The 23,300-nt window shown below is 32.2% G+C and overlaps 1 protein-coding gene across 25 annotated transcripts; it reads right to left on the bottom strand.

Moving 5' to 3' along the window:
* Window positions 1-12,358: 12,358 nt before the first annotated feature.
* Window positions 12,359-22,889, bottom strand: LOC100251678 (putative disease resistance RPP13-like protein 1). 25 transcript variants are annotated; one of them, XM_059742284.1, is made up of 9 exons: window positions 18,507-22,889; window positions 17,223-17,463; window positions 15,157-15,355; window positions 14,867-14,938; window positions 14,518-14,576; window positions 13,916-14,041; window positions 13,295-13,391; window positions 13,028-13,175; window positions 12,359-12,893 (listed from the first exon to the last, which is right to left on the bottom strand). In XM_059742284.1, exon 1 carries the CDS (start codon window positions 22,577-22,579, stop codon window positions 18,554-18,556), a length of 4,026 nt encoding a protein of 1,341 aa, XP_059598267.1. In that variant the 5' UTR covers window positions 22,580-22,889; the 3' UTR covers window positions 12,359-12,893; window positions 13,028-13,175; window positions 13,295-13,391; window positions 13,916-14,041; window positions 14,518-14,576; window positions 14,867-14,938; window positions 15,157-15,355; window positions 17,223-17,463; window positions 18,507-18,553. The 25 variants fall into 25 exon arrangements, with proteins under 25 accessions (XP_059598267.1, XP_019074045.1, XP_010647049.1 ...); XM_019218500.2 differs by lacking the exon at window positions 14,867-14,938 and adding an exon at window positions 13,516-13,616; XM_010648747.3 differs by lacking the exon at window positions 14,867-14,938 and having other exon boundaries at window positions 13,516-14,041.
* Between the last annotated feature and the right edge of the window lie 411 nt (window positions 22,890-23,300).

The following is a 23,300-nucleotide window of genomic DNA, read 5'->3' as shown; positions in this document are numbered from 1 at the left end:
GCCCCTTGAGTCATCACCTTTTCATGTTTTGACGTTCAGAGTCATTCCTTCTCATCTGAATCATTCAGAGTCACAGGCCCCGACATTCATATCCACTAGCATTGCACATGTTGCCTTCATGGATTTGCATTTATCCTCGTTTTCTTCACCTTGTCACCATGTGCTTATCGCCTATTCGTCATTGTCCTTTCACATCTCCCTTCTCACTGCTTATGACGATGTCCTTTGAGTTCACGATATGCATTTTTGTCGTGCTATTGAGCATCCTACACTTGTCATTCTCATATAGTTCACATAGGGTAGCCTCCTTCAGGCATAGTTTTTTATGTTCTTCAGAGTGGTTCAACTGTTACTCATCTTTAATGTGGTCTTTCGAGTCGCTTTTGGAGACGTCTTAGAGGGAGCCTAAGTCCTCTGTTTGGCTTTAGAGGCATTTTGAGAGATCTGTTTTTCTCTTAGGGTTGGGGTCCTCGTGTTTGCCTGCTGGTCTGAGTGAGTTCATGTTTTCACTAGTGTTCATATGGGGGTCTCTTTAGTTCTTCGGTAGAGTTCACTTCATTCCACTCACTATTCACACTTTCTTTTCACTCCAATGTTCATCTCTTACACTCGTGAACTCTACCAAGAGGGGCATATTTGTAGACCCCCTCCTGGGAAGGAGGTTTTTTTTTTCTTTTGGGCCATTTTTATTTTGCTATCATGATTACTCTTCTGACCACCCCGGGAATTAGGCTGATGGGGGCGGCCAGATTAGATGAGATGCAGAGAGTAGGTGAGAGAGGGGGAATGAAAGGAACGGGAAGAAAAAAAAACGGGTTTAGAGGGAGAGGGCAAGACAGAGTTTCTCTGAGAAACTCAGGTATGGCCATATTGGATGTTTTTGGCTTTCAGATTTCCTTTATTTTCATTTTTTTTTTCACTTTTATTATTCCTTCTTTGCCATTCCTGTTCTTGAACGTCTCTTGTTGAGGATTGGACTTTGTTGAACCTAAGCTGACTTCACTTGCTCTGTTTTTGTTCTCCTTTTCCGTTTCCTTGTTCTCTCTTGTAAATCAGTGAGGTATCAGATTGTTTCTTTTAATTTTGATATTCATCTAATCGCATGAATGCTCGTTGTTCGCCCCACCTGCCGGGTACAATAAGAAAATGAAGTTAGCACGACTTTGGAACCTGCTATGTTCCTGAGGGCCCGTCCAAAACTTCCATGAAAACCTGAGACTCATGTCTGCCGAGAACCTCCTCCAACATATGCTCATCATCAACTTCATCCAAGCGCATAGTCCCAAATCCAAAGCTAAACACCCTTCATGCCTTCACCACCTTAAACATCCATTTTTTTTTCACGTACCCATTTTCCTCCATTGCCCCGTTCCCATCCTCCATGCCTCCATCACCCTAAACACCCTTATAGCCACACAACTGCCACCTAACAGCCAAGGTTGGGCCGCTCGGTCCAAAAGATCATGAGGTGGCTGTCTTTCTGGCTCCAAAGCCACATCAAAGGCAGCGCTCCCGTCTCTACCGCCGCTCCAGCTGCTGGTAATGCTTTCCGTCTCTGCCGCCGCCCCTGTAGCTGAGGAGAAGAAGGAGCACGTGGATGCGCCGGAAGGAGACGCGCGTCAGCTTCCGTTCTCTGGCAGCCGTTCCGACATGGTGGAGTCGCCGCTGCCACCACGGGAGGGGGGGGGGGGGCGGGGGGGGGAGTGGGAGGGGGAAAGCTAGGATGAAGATGAAGCCCAAGGCCCATTTCCAACCCTTAACCCCTTTTCAAAGCCCAAGGTCCATCCCTAAAGGCTCGGATCCTAAACCCTTTTTAACCCATTTTCAAAGCCCATTGGTTCCTTTTGTTTGTTCTTTTCCAGGCCCATTTTCTAAGTCCCTATTATTATTACATGGGTATCACTTCCAGGCCCATTTTTGAAATCCATATTATTATTATTACAAGGCCCATTTTCGAAGTCTAAGACCTATTATTATTATTATTATTATTATTATTAATTCAACTTTTAAAACATTATTATTATCATTATTATTAATTCAACTTTCAAAACCTTATTATTATTATCATTATTTCAAAATCTTATTATTATTATTATTATTATTATTAATTCAACTTTCAAAATCTCACTATTATTATTATTATTAATTCAACTTTTAAAATCTTACTATTATTGTTATTATTAATTCAACCTTTAAAATCTTATTATTATTATTATTATTATTAATTCAATTTTTAATATATTGCTATTATTATTGTTATTAATTCAACTTTCAAAATCTTATTATTATTATTATTATCATTATTTCAAAACCTTTTTATTATTATTATTATTATGATCATCATCATCATCATCATTCTCACCCTAAGCCCTTCTAATTCACCCTATGTCCTTCTAATTCCAAAGCCCAATTCGTGTATCCATTGTCCTGAATCCATTTCCAAAGCCCAAGCCCGTTTCCAAAGCCCTTCTCACCCTAAACCCTTCTAATTCACCCTAGGTCCCTCTAATTCCAAAGCCCAAGCCCACTTCCAAAGCCTTTCTCACCTTAGGCCCTTCTAATTCCAAAGCGCAATTCGTGTATCCAATGTCCTGAGCCCATTTCCAATGTCCTAAGTCCATTTCCGTAGCCCTGCTCACCCTAGGCCCTTCCAATTCCAAAGCCCTTTTAGTCTCTTCCATTTCCAAAACCCTTTTAATCCCTTTCATTTATCCATATTATTATTATTATTATTATTATTATTATTATTATTATTATTATTATTATTATTATTATTATTATTATTATTATTATTATCATTATTATTAAAAATCTATACTCTAGCCGTTTAATTTCCTGAAGTTCATTTATTATTATCATTATAATTATTATTATTATTATTATCATTAAAAATCTATATCCTCGCAATTTAATTTCCTAAAGTTCATTATATTATTATTATTATTAAAAATCTATACTCTAGTCGTTCAATTTCTTAAAGTTCATTTCTTATTATTATTATTATTATTATTATTAGTATTATTATCATTATTATTATTATTATTATTAGTATTATTAAAAATCTATATTCTCGCAATTCAATTTCCTAAAGTTCATTCCTTATTATTATTATTATTACAAATTCAACTTTCAAAATCTATATCCTTGCAGTTTAATTCCCTAAAGTTCATTTCTCATTTTCTTTGGCAAATTTTTATTTTAATTACCGAAGCTCTAATCTTTTAAATTTAATTCCCAAAATCTCCAATTTTCCAATAAACTCCAAGAATCCAGTTTTCACTCGAATAGGTTTAATTCCATTTCAGTTCCTAAATAATCTTCTGATCTTCTTGATTTTACATAAGCAATAGTGAATTCTTCATAATTCTAAAGTACGGAATTTGTGAGAATAGTTCGTGAATAAGAAATTGGGCTTTGGTGGGGGGCCCTATGTTTGATCCCTATTGATTGTCAACTGTTGTGCTTAATATATTTTGCTTGATCTTCATTTTGCACTCCGATATGCATGAGCTATAATTTGTATTCGTTAATTGTGTACTAATCTCATTTCTTGATAGCGCATTGTGGCTCGTGGCCCAGGTACACATACACTCTCATTCTGATACTTCACTATACATGTTTCGATTCTCATATGTGCATGATCATTCAGGATATTCATTGATTTAATCATCAATTGCCACATCAGCTTCATTTTATTAGTAGAGACCCGACTTTAAGGGCTTAGAAGGGTGCTACGGTCTTTACCGTACCTTCCCGATGAGTAACCTAACCCTCGAACCTGATCCGATTTTTTCACAGACCACCTTTTCCAAAACAAAGAGTCACACTTAGGGTTTTTCTTTCTTATTTTGTTTACCCTTTAAAAATAAAACAAAAATAAGTAGCGACTCCAAGTCAATTTTTCTTAATCAATAAAGATCAATTTTTCGAATCAAAATCGAATTTCGCCATCGAGTGGGAAACGCATGAGCCGAACTACGGGGTCCACACATAGATATGATATTATGAACTTAAATTAAAATATGATAAATTTTAAACTTAATTAAACTTATATACATATGATATTATATACCACTTACATATAGTATATAAAAAATTATTAATTAATATAATAATTTATATTATTTGTTTTTTTAATAGGCTTTCATAATTTATTATATTTTATTTATATTTGAATATAATTAATTAAATATATTTATATTAAATATAGTGCCTATTATTTTAATAAAATTAAAATATATATTTTTATATCAAATTTAAAATGTTAATTATTTAATTTCATATATTATTATTTTTTAAATAATGAAATAAGTATATTTAAAATCAAAATAATATAATATTTTTATTTAAAAAATTAAAATTATATATAAATATATATAAAGTTAAAGTCACAGTTGGTGACTATGACTTTGACCATTTTTAAAAAAAGTCAAAACCGTAGTCACCAACTACCGCTTTAAACTTAAAGTTAAAATTGTAGTTGATGACTACGGTTTCAAACCATTTTGGAAAAATAAAACCGTAATCACCAACTACAGTTTTATGACATGGCAACTTATGTGGCATAGACGCACTAGATTGGGCATTATTTTGTAAACAAGTTTAGTTTTTTTTTTTTTTAAATGTACTATCTTGGGTCAAAGCTACTTGAAACTATAAGGAAAATCCTAAATTTTATAAATTAATTTTACCTTCTTTCACAGTAAATATTTTAAAATTCAAATTTTATAAATTAATTTTATTTTTATTCATTTAAAAATATTTTAAAATATATATATTTTTCATAAATCAATTCATTTTTTGAAATCACCTCTTATTTATTTTATTCAATAACATTAAATAAAATTATCAAATAATAAGAAAATTTTAAAATTCAAAATTAAATTAAAACAAAAAAAGTTAAAATATTCACTTTCACTTCACATAAAATAAAAAAATATAGATATTAAGAAAGATATATAAATATATTGAGAGTCAATATTTTTTAAAAAAATTTAATTATATTTAATTTTTAATTATTTTAGTCTTAATTGTATTTAAAAAAATTTAAATATTTTATTTTATTGTTGTTGTTCGATGATCCAATGTTTGTTTTTAGAGAGAGAAAAAAAATTATAATCAAGTATCACGATTAAAAAAGAAAATCATAACTAATGTGGTGATTGTTTTTTTTTTTTCTGAATAAAAAAAACTACAACTAAAAGTAATCTATTGACATCCTTTAATATAACTAAAGTGAACCTATTAAAATGTGTTCACTTATTAATTGATGTTAATTATTATAATAAGTAAAAAAAGTCATTTTATAAAATAATTATTTAATTATATGTATATTTTAAAAAAAAATTAAAAGAAAAAATTAAAATTAATTTATAAATTAAAAAAAATTATATTTTTTTAAACCGTGAATCATAACTCACTTTTTCCCGCATCAACCAGTGTGATTGGGTTGTTTAAACAATTTTTCACAGTTGAAAGATGGGAAAACAAAAGTTGTAAAGAAATTTCTCTATATGGATAATTCGTTTGCTCTTCTTTCTCAGGTTCTAAGTTGCAACGAAGGAAACTAATTAGGAAAATTACTTGAAGTTTCATGGCAGGTACCAGACAGCTCTTCTTGGTTATGGAGTACGGACTGCCATTGCCATAGACTGGTGCAGAAAAATGGTTGGTACATTGCATTCAAGTTTCAGACATTGTGGAGCCCACAAAGCGCGTGAATGACCTTGGCTAATTTAAAAGCAAGGGCTGGCTCGTGTGTTCTTATTTTGATCGGGTATTTTACTACATAGCTTTATCCAAATTTAGTATTAATAATAATCATATTAAAATCATAAATTCAAATATTATCTTATTATTAACCCATTTAACTCATTTAATAATTAGATTTTTCTATTAATAATTAAGTTAAATTGAATCTTATAAATATCTATATAATTAATGTCTCAATCAAACATGTTTTTGAATCAATTGATCTATTTATTTAAAAATAAATTTAAAATGAATTAAATAATTTTAAAATATAATTAGGTGAATAACGGAATTATTAAATTGGTTAACATGGGTCAGATTCTTATTATACAAGTTGACAAATTACCTATTTATTAAAAGAATTATAAAGGTAATTTAACCCAAATTGGTTGCATCCTTCACTCTTTTTTTTATATTTGGGTAACTTTATTTTTACTATATTTGAGTAACTTTATTTTTACTGATAAGTGAAATAGTTGCTATCAAGGAGTTTGATGAGAATATTCACGATATTTTTTATATTTTCATTCAAATAGTTGCTATCAATGATAAGGAAAAATCATTTAAACAGTTTTTCTCGATTCAAATATGAGAAACCAACTAAAGAAATTTATAATTTGCCTTTTGAAAAATATTGTAAAATGTATTTTGAATTACCTTATTTTCTTAAAGATAAGGTCTGTTTCATCATATTTTCTAATATTTATTTTTAAAAACTATTTTAAAATTAAAAAACAAAAGACACAAATAATAGAGTCACAATGAACCGAATTTAATCTATAAAGTTCTGAGTCTATTACTTGAGAGTACCAAATAGTACTTTTTGGGTACCCTACTAAAAAATACCACTTGATATGTTGCACTCTAATGTCATTCTATTGTGATCACAAGTATTGGTTTTGTAGCTTAGCATTTTCCAACTTAAATTAATCAAAACATTACTTGTTACATGTTATAAAGATTTTGTTTTATATCAACTTGGTATTAAAAAAACTTTTCTAAATGGATATATTAATGAACATGCGTAATGACTTTCCAAATCCTGTCTTTAAATAAAATAAAATAAAATAAAAGTCTATGGTTTAAAGCAAGTTGCAAAAGCTTTGTATGAAAAATTAAAAATATATTTGGTTCTCATAAATTTTAAGGGAAAATAAAAGGAAAAGAAGACAGAGAAGAAAAATAGAAAAAAAATTAAAATTAATAAATTAATTTTATATATTATTTTAAATTCATTTAACTTATTTTAATTTTTCTATATAAAGGTTGAATAATTTAAAAATATATAAGTCGTAGCTCCACCATTGACATCTCTTTAAATGCTATTGCAATACCAATCTCTACGGTAAAGAGAATAATAAAAAATATAAGATTTATTTGAAAACTGTTTTCAAAAACGGTTTTCTATATTTAAGAATAAGAAAATATGAAAACAGTTTGATAAAAAAAGCCGGTTTTTCAAATCTTTGAATCCACATATTCTGCTTCTTTTTAAAAATGCACATAGTACTCAAAAGAAAAGAAGAAAGCAGAGTGAATGAGAGTGAGAGAGGCACATATGAAGCTCACTTTTGTTGATCCTGTTCAATAAAAGAAAAGCAAGCCTAAATAGTTTGCAAGTTATAACAGGCCCAAATCCAAATCAAATTAACCAATCTCAAATAAACTAAATGAAAGCCCTAAGCCCAAATCAAATAACCTATATAGAAGGTCCAAATCAAATAACCAAGCCCATACCAAAACAGATTCAAAACAATTATAAAGCCCAAGCCCAAAGTAATACACAATGCCCACAATCAAACTAAAACCCAAAACAATAGACCATGCCTAAATCACAAACAAGCACAAGCACAAGCACAAAAACAAAGTCCAATTTAACAAATCAATAGGCCAAAGTGAAATAATCCAACCAGGGGCTCAAATAAGAATTAAGCAAGGTCCAAACTACATATTAAAAGTGAAGCCCAAAAGCCAATGTTAAATATTACTTCCAAATTAAGAAACAAAAAATCCAAGACCCAAAGCCAAATCAAATATCAATCCAAACCAAAGCCCAAAACAACAAATTAAATGATCAAAACTAAGCTAAATCAGAGAACCCAAAGCCAAAAATAATCTCAGCCCATAGCCCACATCACATAATTGAAGCCTCGATCAAATGAATTATTAGTGTACCCAAACAAAATTATAAATGCCCAAAATGCAACAAGCCCAAAATCAAATGAAACAACTAAAACCCAAGATCTAATCCTAATAGCCCAAGATCCAATTAAAAAAATCAAAGTCTTTAAAAGCATAACATGATTTAACAAAGTAAAATTTCATAATAGATTTATAATATGATTTTTGTTTCCACTATTTTCCATTATTTACATTAATATTTATTTGAATACTCAGGTATATATCACTTGCATTGCATATAATTTGAGTATAGTTTAGGAGTTGTACGAAAGATATAAGTTATAGGTTCCTTGCAAGTTGATGAATTGTTTACAACCAATTCATAAAAACTTAGACAATCAATCTAAGGTTTTAACACACTACTTCTTAATTTGAAGGATGACATGTTTTAGTTATCAGAATGAGTTTATATAGTGAGTGTACTCGTATGTATGGTTATACATTTGATAAAACTTACAGTGAGTCGTGACATTAATTATTGGATTATCATGACTTCACCAAGCCACTATGTTATATGAGTTCTCAACCTTCAAAGAATATTGAATTAGTGTTGAAAGCTTCAATGACTTTGACCTATAGATAAAACTCTAAAGTGGTCATATATTCCTTATAAATCGAGTCACTATTAATTAAGGCAAATGACAATAAATATTTTTAATATAGGCACCATGATATCTTATTGTTTTGAGACAATATGTTTTTTTAAGTAATTATAAGGACTTATGATTATGAAATCTGTAACTCGCAATAATTCTTTTAGGGAAATTTAACATATGTTCTTAATGAATTAGAGTATATTAGTTGATCACATAGTATGAAGATCTAAGACTCAAGGATGGTAAAAATAATCTTGAAAGGTTGATAGTTTATGTCTCATTAGATTATGGACACTATTTCAAAGGGAGCCCAACATGCAATGAATACTATGTTAAAGACTTGAGAAATTGATTAAATTGAATTTAATAGATTTTATTATATTGATGTAACATCATAAGGTATTTGATTACTTTTGCAAGGAAAGTTGTGTCATGCTAGTTTAAGTTACAAAAATATGTTGCTACATACACGATACAAGTTGAATATAATTGTTACTAAAGTAATGAAGGAGACATTATGGTTAAAGATAGGGGTGACAAAATTTGATATGATTCGTTAATAGACTTGAATCCAACATGCTTTTAGTGAGTTTGAATTTAAGTTTGGGTGAAATTCGTGTCAACTTGTATAACTCATTTAATAAATAAGATAGTTTTGATCAACTTGCATAATACAAATTTAACCTGAATTAACCTATTTAATAATCTTATTGATTAACCTAATTATAAATTTAAACTATTTAACTTGACTTATTATTAAGGAATTGATTTTCAAATATTGCCATTAAGCCATCACAGTTGTTTTATTCATAGATTGTGTGATAATTAAGCCACAAAAATAAACAAAAAGCACTTCAAAAAGACATGACCCAGATATGATTTCCTCATCAAAGAATGCAGTCATGCACCAACCTAGGATTCCTTAAATGAACATGTTAACAGATCCAACATGGTTACGAGTGCATTATGGCTGCACAGGAGAAGAAAAAGCAAGTTGGGTTTCCTTCTTTAGCAACCAAACAGGAGGGTAAACACTTACCTAAGATCTTGGTGCTTTCTCTGCTTCCTCCTGATTCACCTTTCTTCTCCTTTCTTATGTTTTCCTCACCATTTATTGTGGTTTATTCTTCCTTTCTCGCTCTTTGCTTTTACTAGTTTAGTCTTTTCCAGTGTCCTTTGTGTCATTAAAAAGACTGACAGTTCAAATTATTGGTTTTTTTTTTCTTCTTGATTTAATAAATAAGAAAAACATTGATAAACAATGTTTGAATAAAAAAGAGAAAGGAATTCCTCACAAAGTGAATATTAAAATTGTAATTTTATGGATTAATTTCATCCAAAAATAATAAAATAAATATTTAATAAAATTTTAAACTTATAAAAATTAAATGTATTTAATAGAAACAAAAACCTTAAAGAAAATAAATAAAATTAACCCTAATTTTAATTAAATCACTATAATATAGGTGTATTCATGAGGATTATTTTAATTATTTTTTAATTTTTTAATTTATATATATATTTTTTATTTTTATATGTATATTTTTTATTAGTTATTATTTTTAATTTTTATTTCCATTATTTTTATTATTTTTATTTTTAAAATTTAAAAAGGAAAAAGAGAATAAGCTATTATTATTAAAAAATGGAAAAATAAAAATAAATTTCATATAAAATTATAAAAAGTTATTTAAAAGAAAAGAAAGAAAAAAGAGTAACTTGGTCAACAAGTTTTCAAAGCAATAACAAATAAAATAATAACTAAAAAACAAGACTTTCCTCCCTCTTTCTCATGCTTCTGTCCCCATATTCTCTCTCATGCCCTCTCTCCCCACATTTTCTTTTTTCGTAGTCTCCCAAAGCTTTCTATGAATTATATATATATAAAAAAATTTTAAAAACGCCTTTAAAAATTGAAAAAAATATTTTTTTAAAGAAACACTTCATATAGATATATTAATGTTTTTAATAAAAATTTGAAATTAATATGAACTTATTTTCTATTAAAGAAAAAAAAACACTTAGCCCTAAAATACCATATATCGATGCAAATGATGCATTGATCAATTTATCCGATAAATTGTTGTATCTTGGGATAACTAATGTGGGATTATTTTTCTCACCAAGATCAAAATAAATACCGTTTAGATATTTATATGTTAAGTTTTCTAATACAACAAAATTTGGATTCAACAAATAATGAGTCGCACACACATTTAACACGTGACATGTATTCAAAAGGTAACACATGACTCAATCCTAAACGGGATACATATTTATCACATCAATCTAATAATGTTAGTTATCTCTATACTCATGATTGATGAAGTAAATCGTGAATTTGTATGATTAAGATTATGGTCCGATATATTTAGAAATGATGTTAACTATTCTTGAGATGATTGAAAATGTTATACGAATATAATTTAAGGAAAATATTTAATAAATAGCATAATTAAACACATCTCTCGCAAATTCTTCTATATTCATGAGCTCCATTTAATTCTATGGAAAGATCAATAATTTAGGAAAAGTGAACACTAGTTGTACCATCAAAAAACTTGCACAAGAAGGGGGGAGAAGAATCAATAATTTAGGAGCATAGAACTTGCACAAGAAGGGGTATACCAATCATCACCTATAAAGTGATGAAAAGTGGAAATGCTTTTTATCATGCATGAATTTATCCATCATCATATATAAAAAGGATCAAAGATCCTTTACCTTCATTTCATTTTGATGATGGACTAATATAATTCAAGGGTTTTTCTTTTACCAAAAAGCGACGACATTAATTTACCTTATGTTTGTTTCCGAAGAATATATGTGAGGAAAAATATGATTAAAGGTAATAAATTATATTAGAAAATTATAATTATAGTTAATAAATTATTTTTATTTATCATTTTAAGTTTATTTTAGCACTTTCGGATAAAGATTAAGTAATTTAAAAAGATTAATTTTTCTTTTCTTTTCTTTTGTATCTCTATTCAATGATCCAACTTTTGTTGCACACCTTAATATTTGGATGCTAGATATGATACCAAATTAGTGCCTTCCAATTTTCCTATAACTTATTTTTATTGAAAAAGGGATTTTTTTTTTTTCATTCCTCAATTTAAATATCATTGCAATTAAATGTCACTTTTTGCCATAAATACAAAATTCATATCAAAATCTTATAAAAAATTATTTGTCACAAATATATGATGTGATTAAATATACTTATTACTTTTTAAATGTGCAATTAAATGCTATGAATATAAATTTCATCTCAAAAAAATCTTTTTTGCTATAAAAATAAAATTTGTTCAAAAAATCTTCTTTGTGACTAAAATTATGGTAGCAAATGTAAAATTTGTTGTAGTGAATGAAACAGATGTCGTTGTTGATTTTGCCAAAACACAAACTCTTGGAATGATAAATCAATTTAATAACTTTATATATATGCCTTTATAAACAACAAGGATACTTCAACTATTGCAAGGCTATCTTGAGTTGGGGAAAGTATTTAGCAAATGAAAAACTGTTAAGAAAAATTATTTTCTTATGTTTGATTTTACTATAAAAAATACGAAAAGGTTAAATATAATTAAAATTACTAAGAAACTTTTATGTTTTTAAATTATTATTATTATTATTTTTTGTAGAAGAGTTAAACAAGTTAAATGAGTCTGAAATATGATATAAAAATAATTTATTGACTTTACATCAATTTTTATTTATTTTTTGTATTTTTTCCTCACATTTTCTCTCAATTTTTTTGGCAATCAAACTTGAGCAAGAACAACAAAGTATTTGTAACATCAAGTGGTAAGTAAAAATAAACATATATGAATATATTTTCAACTGCATATAAGAGGAATGAACTCAATTATAGCTGCTTTGAAAGTTTGAAAACATATCATAGACACTGAACATCCTACCTATCATAGACAAATAGCAATATCTCATCGTTAAACATCTCCCAAGAGAGAATAGAGGATGCATGGTTTGTGGGAACAACATATGTATACATGGGAAACACTAAAAGAAACTTGCCATCAATGGAGGTTACCAACAGCTGCCGATGCTGAAGAGATGTGAAGTGGCTGCCATTTTAGTTGAAATATATAAATCAGTTATGAAGAGAATGGCTTTCTTTTATGGGCCAAGGCTAATGCTTGCCATCTTTTCATGGGAGCTTAAAAATAAAAAATAAAAAAACTGAATATATAGCTTGTTCTGATGGTCAAGTCATCCAGTTAATTGGAGTATGTGTGATATTCTGCACCAAATTTGTAGCAACTATGAGAACCCCAATTATTGAATTGCACATCCAAGCATTCCATGAACAAGCTTCCATATACGAGGCACATTTACAACCTAAAAAAAAATAAAGGAATCAGAAAGACAAAGGATTTTGTTGCACACAATAGAATTGAATACCCACTTCTAAAAATAATTATAGCAGAAGAATGCAAGTGTGGAAACAGGTGAAATCCAGTATATATCCATACCTTATGAACAGCTGAAAGGGACATCTGAGGAATATTGAGTTCCTTGACAGCATGGAGCAAGATATAAAACCCCAGTAAAATGGGAAAATGTGGCAGGGAAAGTATTTGAGAAATCCAATGAGTTGGGCAGAAGCCTGCAAGTGATGAACTGCAATACAATGTTCTTAAACCAATGCTAAAATTCAATCTTAAAGTGAAAAAACAATTGTCTTAGGATATGCACCCTCCAACAAACTGCTTTTGTTAAGGACATACTCAATATCTTACCCACATTAAAGACAGACGAAATCCTCAAACATATCTGTCAACTTCAAACAGCATTACTCCGCTTTTCCAAATTGAAAAGCATTTCTCTTAATTTTTCCTGTCAAGATTTTCAGATCATGTCAGGATGTGCTGCTAGAGAAACCCGATAAAATTTCCATTTATTATTGCCTCTCATTTCTTCAAGTTAGGGATTGAGAATTAAGTTACTAGAATCAACATACATTTCAGTTTGCATGTTTGTTCTCCTTTTGGAGTCCAGTGTTGGATCAGGGTACCATGTAATGGAAGTCAACAAAAAGCATTCATTTGATGATAGGCTCATCTACCGTGATAGAAAGCAGGATTGCTTACACATGGTTTTATGGGAACAGAAGAGCTTAATTGAAGATGGCAGAAATCTATCTGAATATTGTTATCCCAAGATTGAAGGCAGGGGATATACAGATCATTAGCAAAATATCAATCTAACTTCCACCTATAGATAATTTCCAAGAAATATCAGAATGGTGCCAGTATGGATGTTCATATCATCCACTTGGATTCCAGCTAATTAACGATGAACTAATTAATAAAAAAGAAGAGAATCACTCTTCCCACATCTTTCCATGCAGAATGGTGTACCTGAGTCCCATGCAAGAGAGGAGAACTTGGAAGTGTATCATTTGCTTATCACTTCCATATCATTCCATGTCTTTATGCTTCCACATCACCTTCCAACAAGCTATCTCTATTGGCAAAATCTCCATCCTAGGAACGAGTAGTTATAATTGCATTCTCATATTTCACAAAATCAAGAACCAAAAACTCCAAAACAAAATTGCATGGCAGAGTTGATTTCCTGTATGGGACAGGTTTTAGATCCAATTTGCCGCTTTTTCATTGCATTGAAATTCCAAAATTAGATTACTACTGAAATTGAGTTGTTGAAATGAAAGAAATGGTTTTGTTCAGAGAAGAGATAACAAAATTCATAGTCACCTAAGACACTCTTTCAGCCTTATCATAATCATCTTGACCATCAATGTAGACACCAATGGAATAGGATGCATATGATAACCTCCATACCATACTTTAAATATAAAGCAGTCTACATAAGCAAAGAAATTTCTTCAATGTGTAAGCAAAAAGACCATCTGCTTTTATCTCGATGATTCTAATAGTTTAGTATGTGAATTTTTACTATAAGGCAAAACATATTATTTTTCAGAAAGTAGAAGACATACCTATCGAAAGCAGGGCACTTTGCGGCGGTTAGTACATTTGTTAGAGCCCTTCATTCTATCTGAAAATTTTCAGAACACAAAAATGTAACATCTCTTATGGATGGTTTCCCTAAACGAGCTTTGCTAGAAAGATCTTTCCATTTTCTCTTTGTCACATCATACTAGCAGAAATTAAATATTATATCGAGTAACAAAAGAATTCGAGTGCACAACCTTCCTCTGCTAATGATATTCGTTAAAGATGCTTTAGATGCTTATTTTAGTAAATTTTGATTGTGGAATCACAAATGCATGGATATGAAGCCACTATGGATGTTCATATCAGCCACTTAAATTCCAGCTACAGAACCTGATAATCAATAGGAGAATCACTCTGCATGCCTGATTAAGCTCTTCCCATACAAAAGGGCATGCCAAAGTCCTATGCAAGAGAGAAGAATGGGAAAGTGTATTAACTTGATCAAAGTCTCCAACCTAGGAACAAGCATGTGTAAATGTATCCACATGTTTCACAAAAAAGAGAAACAAAAAATCAAAACTAAATTATATGGAAAGGTTGATATAATTTCCTCTTTGAGATAGGTTTTAATATAAAAGTGAATTTGTGGTAGGTTAATAGAAACTATCCAATTTGCTTACCTTTTCATTGCACTGGAGTTCCAAAAGTTTAGAACCTCTGATTTAATTTTGACTTCTGAAAGGCTGATTAACCATCTTTTACTTCCCCGACAGAATGCACCCCGACATGCTTCAATGGTGCCTCCTTCAAATGAACCTCTCATTGTTATGCAGGTACAAGTACTTCTTTCAAATTCTTAAATGATGCCCAATGTGGAAGCTGCATAAGATGAAGAGGAAGACATGTTTAAAGTTTAAAGAACTTTATTAAATTATAGTTTTCACATATAGAAGAAGCTGATGAAACAATTAAATCATATGTATTACCTTTTAATTTTGGAGTTAATATTACTTTTTAATTTCATAGAGTTTAGAAATAAATTGAAAAGGAAATAGACAAAAATAAAAGAAGCAAGGATGATTTAAAATATTCGGAATGTAAAGTAGAACTAAAATTCAGAAAGGATCTAAGTAGTGTTGATGAATTGAAAGAAGTGAGTATGTTGAAAGAAATGAAAAGTATAACAATAGAAAACAATATCTCAACATTAAAATGGCTACCTTGAAGGTCAAAAGCAAGCAACAACGGAACATTTGATAATCTTTGTACCATACTTTAAAAGATAGAGCAACCTCTCATTTCTTGAAAATGTTATACTCCATAAATAGTTGGTGAAATATATTATAGGATATGCAAATGCATTTTGAAGGTTTAACCTTGACCTAGATGCAATAGCTTTCATTAGTTCATCAAGCACATGAACCATTTCTCTTTGTTTAGAATCTCAACAATAACAATATTTTCCCTGTTATTTGATTCATAAGCTTATTCTCAATGATTGGAAATTTGAAGTACATAAGCAAAAATATAAGTTGAATGTGTAGGCAAAAGGATCCTCTGATTTTCTTATGATGATTCTAACAATTCAGTATGTTTCTTTGGATATAACATAATAGTTCATCCCTTTACATAATTACTCAATCTAGAACAACAAATGCACGATGACTTTGTTAACATTAATATACCTTCCAAGAAATGGGGCACTAGCAATGACAATCCTTAAGCAAAGTACTAAACTTTTGTTTGGAGCAAGATCATGGAATCAATGCAATGACAGTGCCTTATGGATTCTAGACCACTAGTAGTGACCAAAGATGCCTAGGATGGAAATATTGAGCAATGAAAAAAAAATCTGAACAAGAACAATAGACTATAAGTTATCCTAACATTATGAGATTGAAAGCATTTGGATCCACATTTAGGTGTGGGAAGCATTCCTGGAAAAAAGATTTGTTACCCCCAATTGAAGCCCATTGTATGTGAATTCTTACTAGAAGGCAAAGCATAGCATTTTTTAGAAAATAGAAGACATACCTAATCAAGAGTAAAGTAATTGCAACTACTAATACTTTTTCCAAAACCCTCCATTCCATCTAAAATTTTTCAAAACATTCAAACGTAACATCTCTAGATGGAAGATATGCCTACATGTCCTTCACTGGGTAGGAAAAGTTTGTTGTTTTGTGGTACCATACTTGCAAATATCAAGAAGTGCACAACCTTCTCTACCAATGATATTAATTGGATGCTTTAGATGCATCAATGTTCAAAAAATGAGAAGTTTGTAAAAAAATCACAACATAGAACCTATAGACACTTGTTGAGAGCAATGTCTCAAGTAATAATAGAAAAAGGATTCGTAAAAATTTTGCAAAATGCATCAAAAATTTCATAGCCACTATGTTTGGTTTATGTTTGTCAAGGCCTTATCTTATCCCATTTCCATGATTTTGAACTCTATACTAAGTCACCTTAGCTTATCCCCATATATTCCAAGCACTGCTGAAAGCAAACATCAACACCAATCAAATTTTGATGTTGCCTAAGTTAAACATCACGCTTTTCTCCAAAAATGATCTTAATGAATTTTTTTTTTTTTTTAGCAATTTTAGGGAGAAACATGTTTTTTTATTAACTTTAAGGAGAGAAATTGATTCTCTAGAAGGTAGAAATTATCTTGATATGTGAACACCAAAGAAAATAAATTACACCTTCAAAAAGTAGAATCATAGAGGAAGAATGGTACCTAATTGGAAATAGGCACTTTGTTGCTATGAATACGTTTGTTGAACCCTTTGCCATATTTGAAGAATCTAAAGTGGATGACTTGGAATTAGGAATCATTTGTCTACATGAGCTTTACGAGGTTGATTTTTCCATTTGCTCCCTACATTTTGATGTGCTTGCAAAAACCAAGTAGAAAATCAAGGAAGCCAACAATTCTGGTAGACAACCTTGCTCAATCAACAACAAGATAGTAGACACTGCTGCATCCAAAAATTCTTCATGACGTGAATAGTTTTGCAATGAATTGTTATATTTACATATGCCAACATATATAGAATTAGGAAGGGACAAGTTGTTTACAAAAGCAACTTGAAAATCAATATCCCAACAAATTATAACCAAGGAACAAGGTCACCTAGTCACTAAACTACTAATAGTTGTTTGAGTTTATTAACACCTATATTCACATATAATACTAAACTTTCCAAAAAAATGACTATTATTGGAGAGAGTTCACTATAAGAGAGTAGTAAATATACATATTGGTACAATTTTCACAAATTATATGATTTCAAAGTAAGTATATCGGGGCTTGTGGTCATCTTATGAATCATAGGTATAATTGATTTTTGGGCTCAAAGGAGAACACACTTAATGGGGTTTGCCTTATCCCATTTCAATGACTTAAGCTTAATGTGGAATCGCCAAAACTTCTTTTAAAAGATATTAAACATTGTCCATCAAAATTACACATGGAAATCAACAAGCTCACATGTCTAATGCCCCTTTTTTAATGTACATGTTTACCTTATAATATGGATTTTTTTATAAAAGTACAGTCAATTTAAAATTAATTTTTTAAAATACAACACATAAGAAAATATTTCAAATTCTACAACATTTTATGTCACATTGAAAGTTGTCTATTGAAGATATATCTTCCACGATTTTCATATCGGTCACTTTTTTAAAAAATTTGAAAGTGACTTTGGAAATCATTTGGTAACTATTTTTAATTTTTTTAAAAAAAAAAAATTTGATAACAAAAAAAATGAAAAAAGAAAAGCAAAATTATAAAAATAGAGAATATAAAATTATATCCAAACTACATCTAAGTGGTGCTTTGCCTTTATTCTTTATTTGAGTGATACCCCCACAAAATATATCTGGACTATCTACTGGACCCCACTTGATGTCTCAAAAATAAGAGAATTATATAAAAGGAAAAAATTAAAGTCTTAAAATATTAGCACCATTAGGCGGGGAATTGGTAAATGAAAATAAAACACAAAGCATAAAGTACCTGGCCCAATAAATGCAGAGGAGAGCAAGAGCTTCGATGGAAGGGCCTCATGATAAGATCACCTCCTCATTTGTCGTCTGTCTATCGAACGCTATGCAGGGGATGTGAGAAATGTTGGGCCATTCTTTCCCTTTATTCCTTTGGCACCGTTTCTTCAGCAGAGGACACTCTTTAATATAAAGACGTGTAAGGGAGGAGGGCAACCCTTGTTTTGGGAAGGACTTGAGGTTTCCACATTTCCAAATCTCCAGAGTTTCAAGAGAGGTGAGGTGCTGAAACCCCTTATTGTCCAGGGATTTCAGATTTGGAAAACCCCCAATTTCAAGGGAGGTGAGAGTGGAGGGCAAAAATCGCTCCTCGGGAAATCTTTCTTTCTCACATTCAACAATCGCCAGCGTTCTAAGAAAGGGAAGCGTTTGCAAGCCCCACTCCATCTGATTGGCCACGAGTTTGCTGCAATTCCCGATGATGCTAAGCTTAGATAGATTAGTGGGCAATCCCCCTTCTGGAAATGAATCAATTTCTGGACAACTAGATATATGCAAAAATTGAAGGGATGTAAGGAGGGTGTGCATCCCTTGGGGCAGTGACTTGAGCTTTTCGCAGTTACGTATCAGAAGCAGTCTTAAATTGGGAGTGGGCAATCCTCCTCGTGGAAAAGATACCAGATTAGGGCAATCATCTATATTCAATGACTGGAGAGATGTGAGATCCACGTGGTGAAGTCCATCTGGAATGTAAAGGGACTCCAGATTTGTACAATTCCATAAATGAAGCGTCTCAAGCTTTGTGAAGGAGGCTAATGGAAAGGACGTGAAAGAATCACCAGTACCCCATATAGTTAATTCGGTAAGGGAAGCGTAGTGGTTGTGCGTCATATCCTCCTGGAGTGCTAACTCCAATTTCTTACACCTGCAGATTGAAAGTGTCTTCAATGAATCAATGTCCCTGGGCAAGGACCTTAGAGAATCACAATAATCAATGGACAAGTGTTGGAGAGTCGTATTATTTTGCATCTCTGGTAGGGACTCCAGAATGGGACAGGAACAAATTCGAAGCCTTTCAAGCATGGGTGGCAGCGCCATCTCCGGAAAAGATGCAAGACTCTCACAATCCTCGATGTTCAATTTTTTAAGAGAGGTAAGGCTGTGAAGAATGGGTGGAATTTCCTTTAGCTCGGGACAACCACACACACCCAAACGTACAAGAGAATTCAATTGTCCTAATTCATCTGCATCTGGTATTTTACAAACATTGCGTATATCCAAGGAAGCCAATGAGGTGAGACTGCCCGCACTCCTAACCACCACATCATCACATTTCTCCAACTCCAATTCACGAATGGAGGGAGCCATTGGAAGACAACACACCAGCTCCTGGCATTCTCTAATCTCAAGTTTTGTTAATTTAGGAAGGTGTTTGGGTAAATCCTTTTTCAGCTTTGGACATTTCTTGATACAAAGCTCCTTCAAACAAGGGAATTCAATTTCACGACAAACCCATTCCTCCCACTTTGACATCCCTTCAAACCTCAGAATCTCTAGGGATCCAAATGGCTTAATTGAAGTTGGACTACAATAGCTATTCCCATACAACTCTACACCTACCTTTCGTACATTAGCCATCTTCACAATACAGAGATCCTTGAGAGACTGTAACTGCCCAAGTGGCGGCAAAGACAAGCATTTTTTACAACCTCTAAGTCGTAAGAAAACTAAATTCATGAACGAAGGATCTTCTAACCATTTTGGAAATTTTATGCCATAAAAGCATTCAATGCTGAGCCTTTTCACCTTGTTATGAGGCTGAAGCTTTTCGAGAACTTTGGTTTGAATCTCCGAGACACGAACAATCGCATTTGGATCCCATGCAAACACTAAGTCGTCAAGGTCTTCCTTTTTCATCAAATTAACTTCTATATCATCCGTAGGAACCACATTCTGCAAGTTTAAAATGGAGAGTGCTCCTTGCAGGTGTGCAAGATCTCGTAACTCCCCGAGTCTTGCACCACCATGCTTGCCAACAACATAAGTAGTCAATCTTCGAAGACCTTTTAATCCATTGATTCCCATTGGCATCCCTTCTATTTTTGTTCTAGAGATATCCAAATGATGCAAGTTGATGAGCTTTCCAATCTCGGCCGGTAACTCGGTAAGCCGAAAACATCCTGACAACACCAATGATTGCAAATTCAAAAGCATACCTATTGATTTAGGTAACTTCTGAATTTTAGTGCCAGAAAGGTTCAAATACCGCAAATGTTTCAAATTTCCAAATGAATCAGGCAAATAAGTGATGTTATAGTCAGATAAGGATAAAACCCGCATACATCTGAATTTCGGCAATACATCGTGTAGGACTTTATCACCTAAGTAGCAAGATAATTCATAACCAGGCTTACTTAATGGTAGGAAGGTCCGTAATTTATCAATGTCACGAAGGGGATCAAATTTCTTAGACATGTCAAATAGCTCACGATCATATGAAAAATGTCGAGCATTCTTGGAAACATTTTTTTGCTGTCCCATTTCCAATCTGAAACAAAATTCTCCAGATACAAATTGAGCCAAATCGTGAATCAAATCATGCATCACAAACATTGACTTATTATGACCGGATTGTTGAAAGAATGACCTTGATAATAGGTTCTGAAAACATATTTCACCAACATCTTCCATCGTCTCCCCTCCTTTCAAGCTACCCGCTAAACCTTGCGCCATCCACAACAAAATTAACTCCTCCTTTTGAAATTCATAATCCTTTGGAAAGATGGAACAATATGCAAAGCACTGCTTCACTTTTGTAGGGAGGTAATGGTAACTCAAGTGTAGAGCCGGAAGAATTCTGCTTTGTTCTGTTCGTAAATCCCATATTTCGCTGTTCAGCATATCCTTCCAAGTCTTCTCATCTTGTTTACAGCGCAACAGACCTGCCAATGTATTTGCAGCCAAAGGCAAACCGTCACATTTCTTTATTATTTTCCTACCAATAGGTTCCAAGTTTTGGCGGGCATCTGGAGTTACGTTTTCGAAGGCAATGCCTGCAAATAGTGACCAACAATCTTCATCAGAGAGTTTACTAAGATGATGGGAAGAGGTGGTGCGCATAATAGATGCAACATCTTCAAGACGAGTTGTTACCATTACCACACTGCCTTGTGCTCCATTTCTAAAAGGAGCTTGTAAGGTACTCCAGCTATTGGGATCCTCCTTCCATATATCATCCAAAACAAGGAAAAACCTTTTTCCATTCAACTTTTTCTGCAAACTATCTTGTAGTGATTGCAGTGTATTAGAAGTATCAGATGAATGCTCAGGGACCGACTCTAAAATTGCTTTCGTTATCCCTACCAAATCAAACTGATCAGATACACACACCCAAACTCTGATATCGAAATTGTCCCCAACCCTCTCGTCGTTATAGATCATTTGAGCGAGGGTTGTTTTTCCAACCCCACCCATACCAACAATCGGAATCACCTGAACCTTATCAGCACTAGCTATTTCATCAGATAGCAACAATTCCATGATCTTCTCCTTATCACCATCCCTACCATAAAACTCAGCCTTATCTATCAAAGAAGTAGTCAACCTTTGTTCAGTCACTGCTGACACCCCTCCAACACTCTGTGTCAGATGGAGATCAGACTTTCTTTTTACAATCGCATCTAATGCCCGGGTGATTATCTTGATCTTTTGACCAATCTTCTTATTGAAAATCACACCGCTAGGATGAAAAGAGGGGATAAGCTTCCGTACCTTGCTGGTGCTGGTTTGGGGCCCTTGTACCCAACTGCATCGCTTAGCCTCCATGTCAAACTCGTCCAGGACATCTTCGATGTCGTAAGCTAAAGCTTTGAGATCGTCCACCCACCTCTTCACCGCTTCCTCCCGAATCTGCCTCTGCTCAGCATCATGCAGCACTGCTTGGAGATGCAACAAAGTGTTCATCCACTCCTGGAGCACTGCTGTGTCTACTTTGATCCGGCGTGCATAATCTAACAAAGGGGTAGCCACCAGCTTGTCCAGCACCACCTCAAACAAGGAAGACAGAAACGCCTCCACCACAGCCATCTTTTCTTTGGAAATGAAGGAATCAAAGACTCACAGAGAAATACAACCAGCACGGGAAATGAAGCTTTTGTGGGAAAAGCCTCTGCTTGTGTACAGACATGAAGTAGGGAATTCATCCAGCTTTAAATACTGTTTTACCCTTGTCCATTCTTAAGCTCATGCTTACTGTATGGAAGAATGAGAAAACAGAGGAGGGTATTTCAGGAAATTTGTCAAAACTTGACGTCCAAAGCAAATGCCAAAAAAAAAATTTGTATAAATTGACTTGATTCCCTTGCAAGTGGGGGGAAAAAATATTACAAGTGGTCGTACGTAGTAGGGAAAAAAAAATAATGTGCCAAATTTGATCAAACTACGAGACACCCAAGATATTTATGCTTTTTCTTTTGTTATTTTTCTATGACTTCAATAAACCAAGGCCATGTTTGGTTCCGATAAGTATTAAGGAAATATTTTAAAAATATTAAAAGAAAATTATTTACAAATCAAATCAAAATATCACCCTTCCTCACAATGAAAGTACAAAAAAAAGAAGGGTTCTTTAAGAACTTCCACAAATTATACAATTCTAAAGAACTGTTCTACACGGTTCAATATTGAGAAGAATGGTCAATTAATATTGAAATAAGGAAAGAAAATACAATGCATGCTTTTGATATATCTTGAATGAATAAAGCAATCAGGAAAAGGGAGTGTCACATGGGTGTGTCTGCACAACAAG

The sequence above is a fragment of the Vitis vinifera genome, chromosome 13 (genome assembly GCF_030704535.1).
Source record: "Vitis vinifera cultivar Pinot Noir 40024 chromosome 13, ASM3070453v1".
Classification (NCBI taxonomy): Eukaryota; Viridiplantae; Streptophyta; class Magnoliopsida; order Vitales; family Vitaceae; genus Vitis; species Vitis vinifera.
This window is presented reverse-complemented; position numbering and strand designations above follow the sequence as displayed.

Coding starts and splice junctions, on each gene's coding strand:
- LOC100251678 (XM_059742285.1), bottom strand. CDS start 22,579: ATGGCTGTGGTGGAGGCGTTTCTGTCTTCCTTGTTTGAGGTGGTGCTG.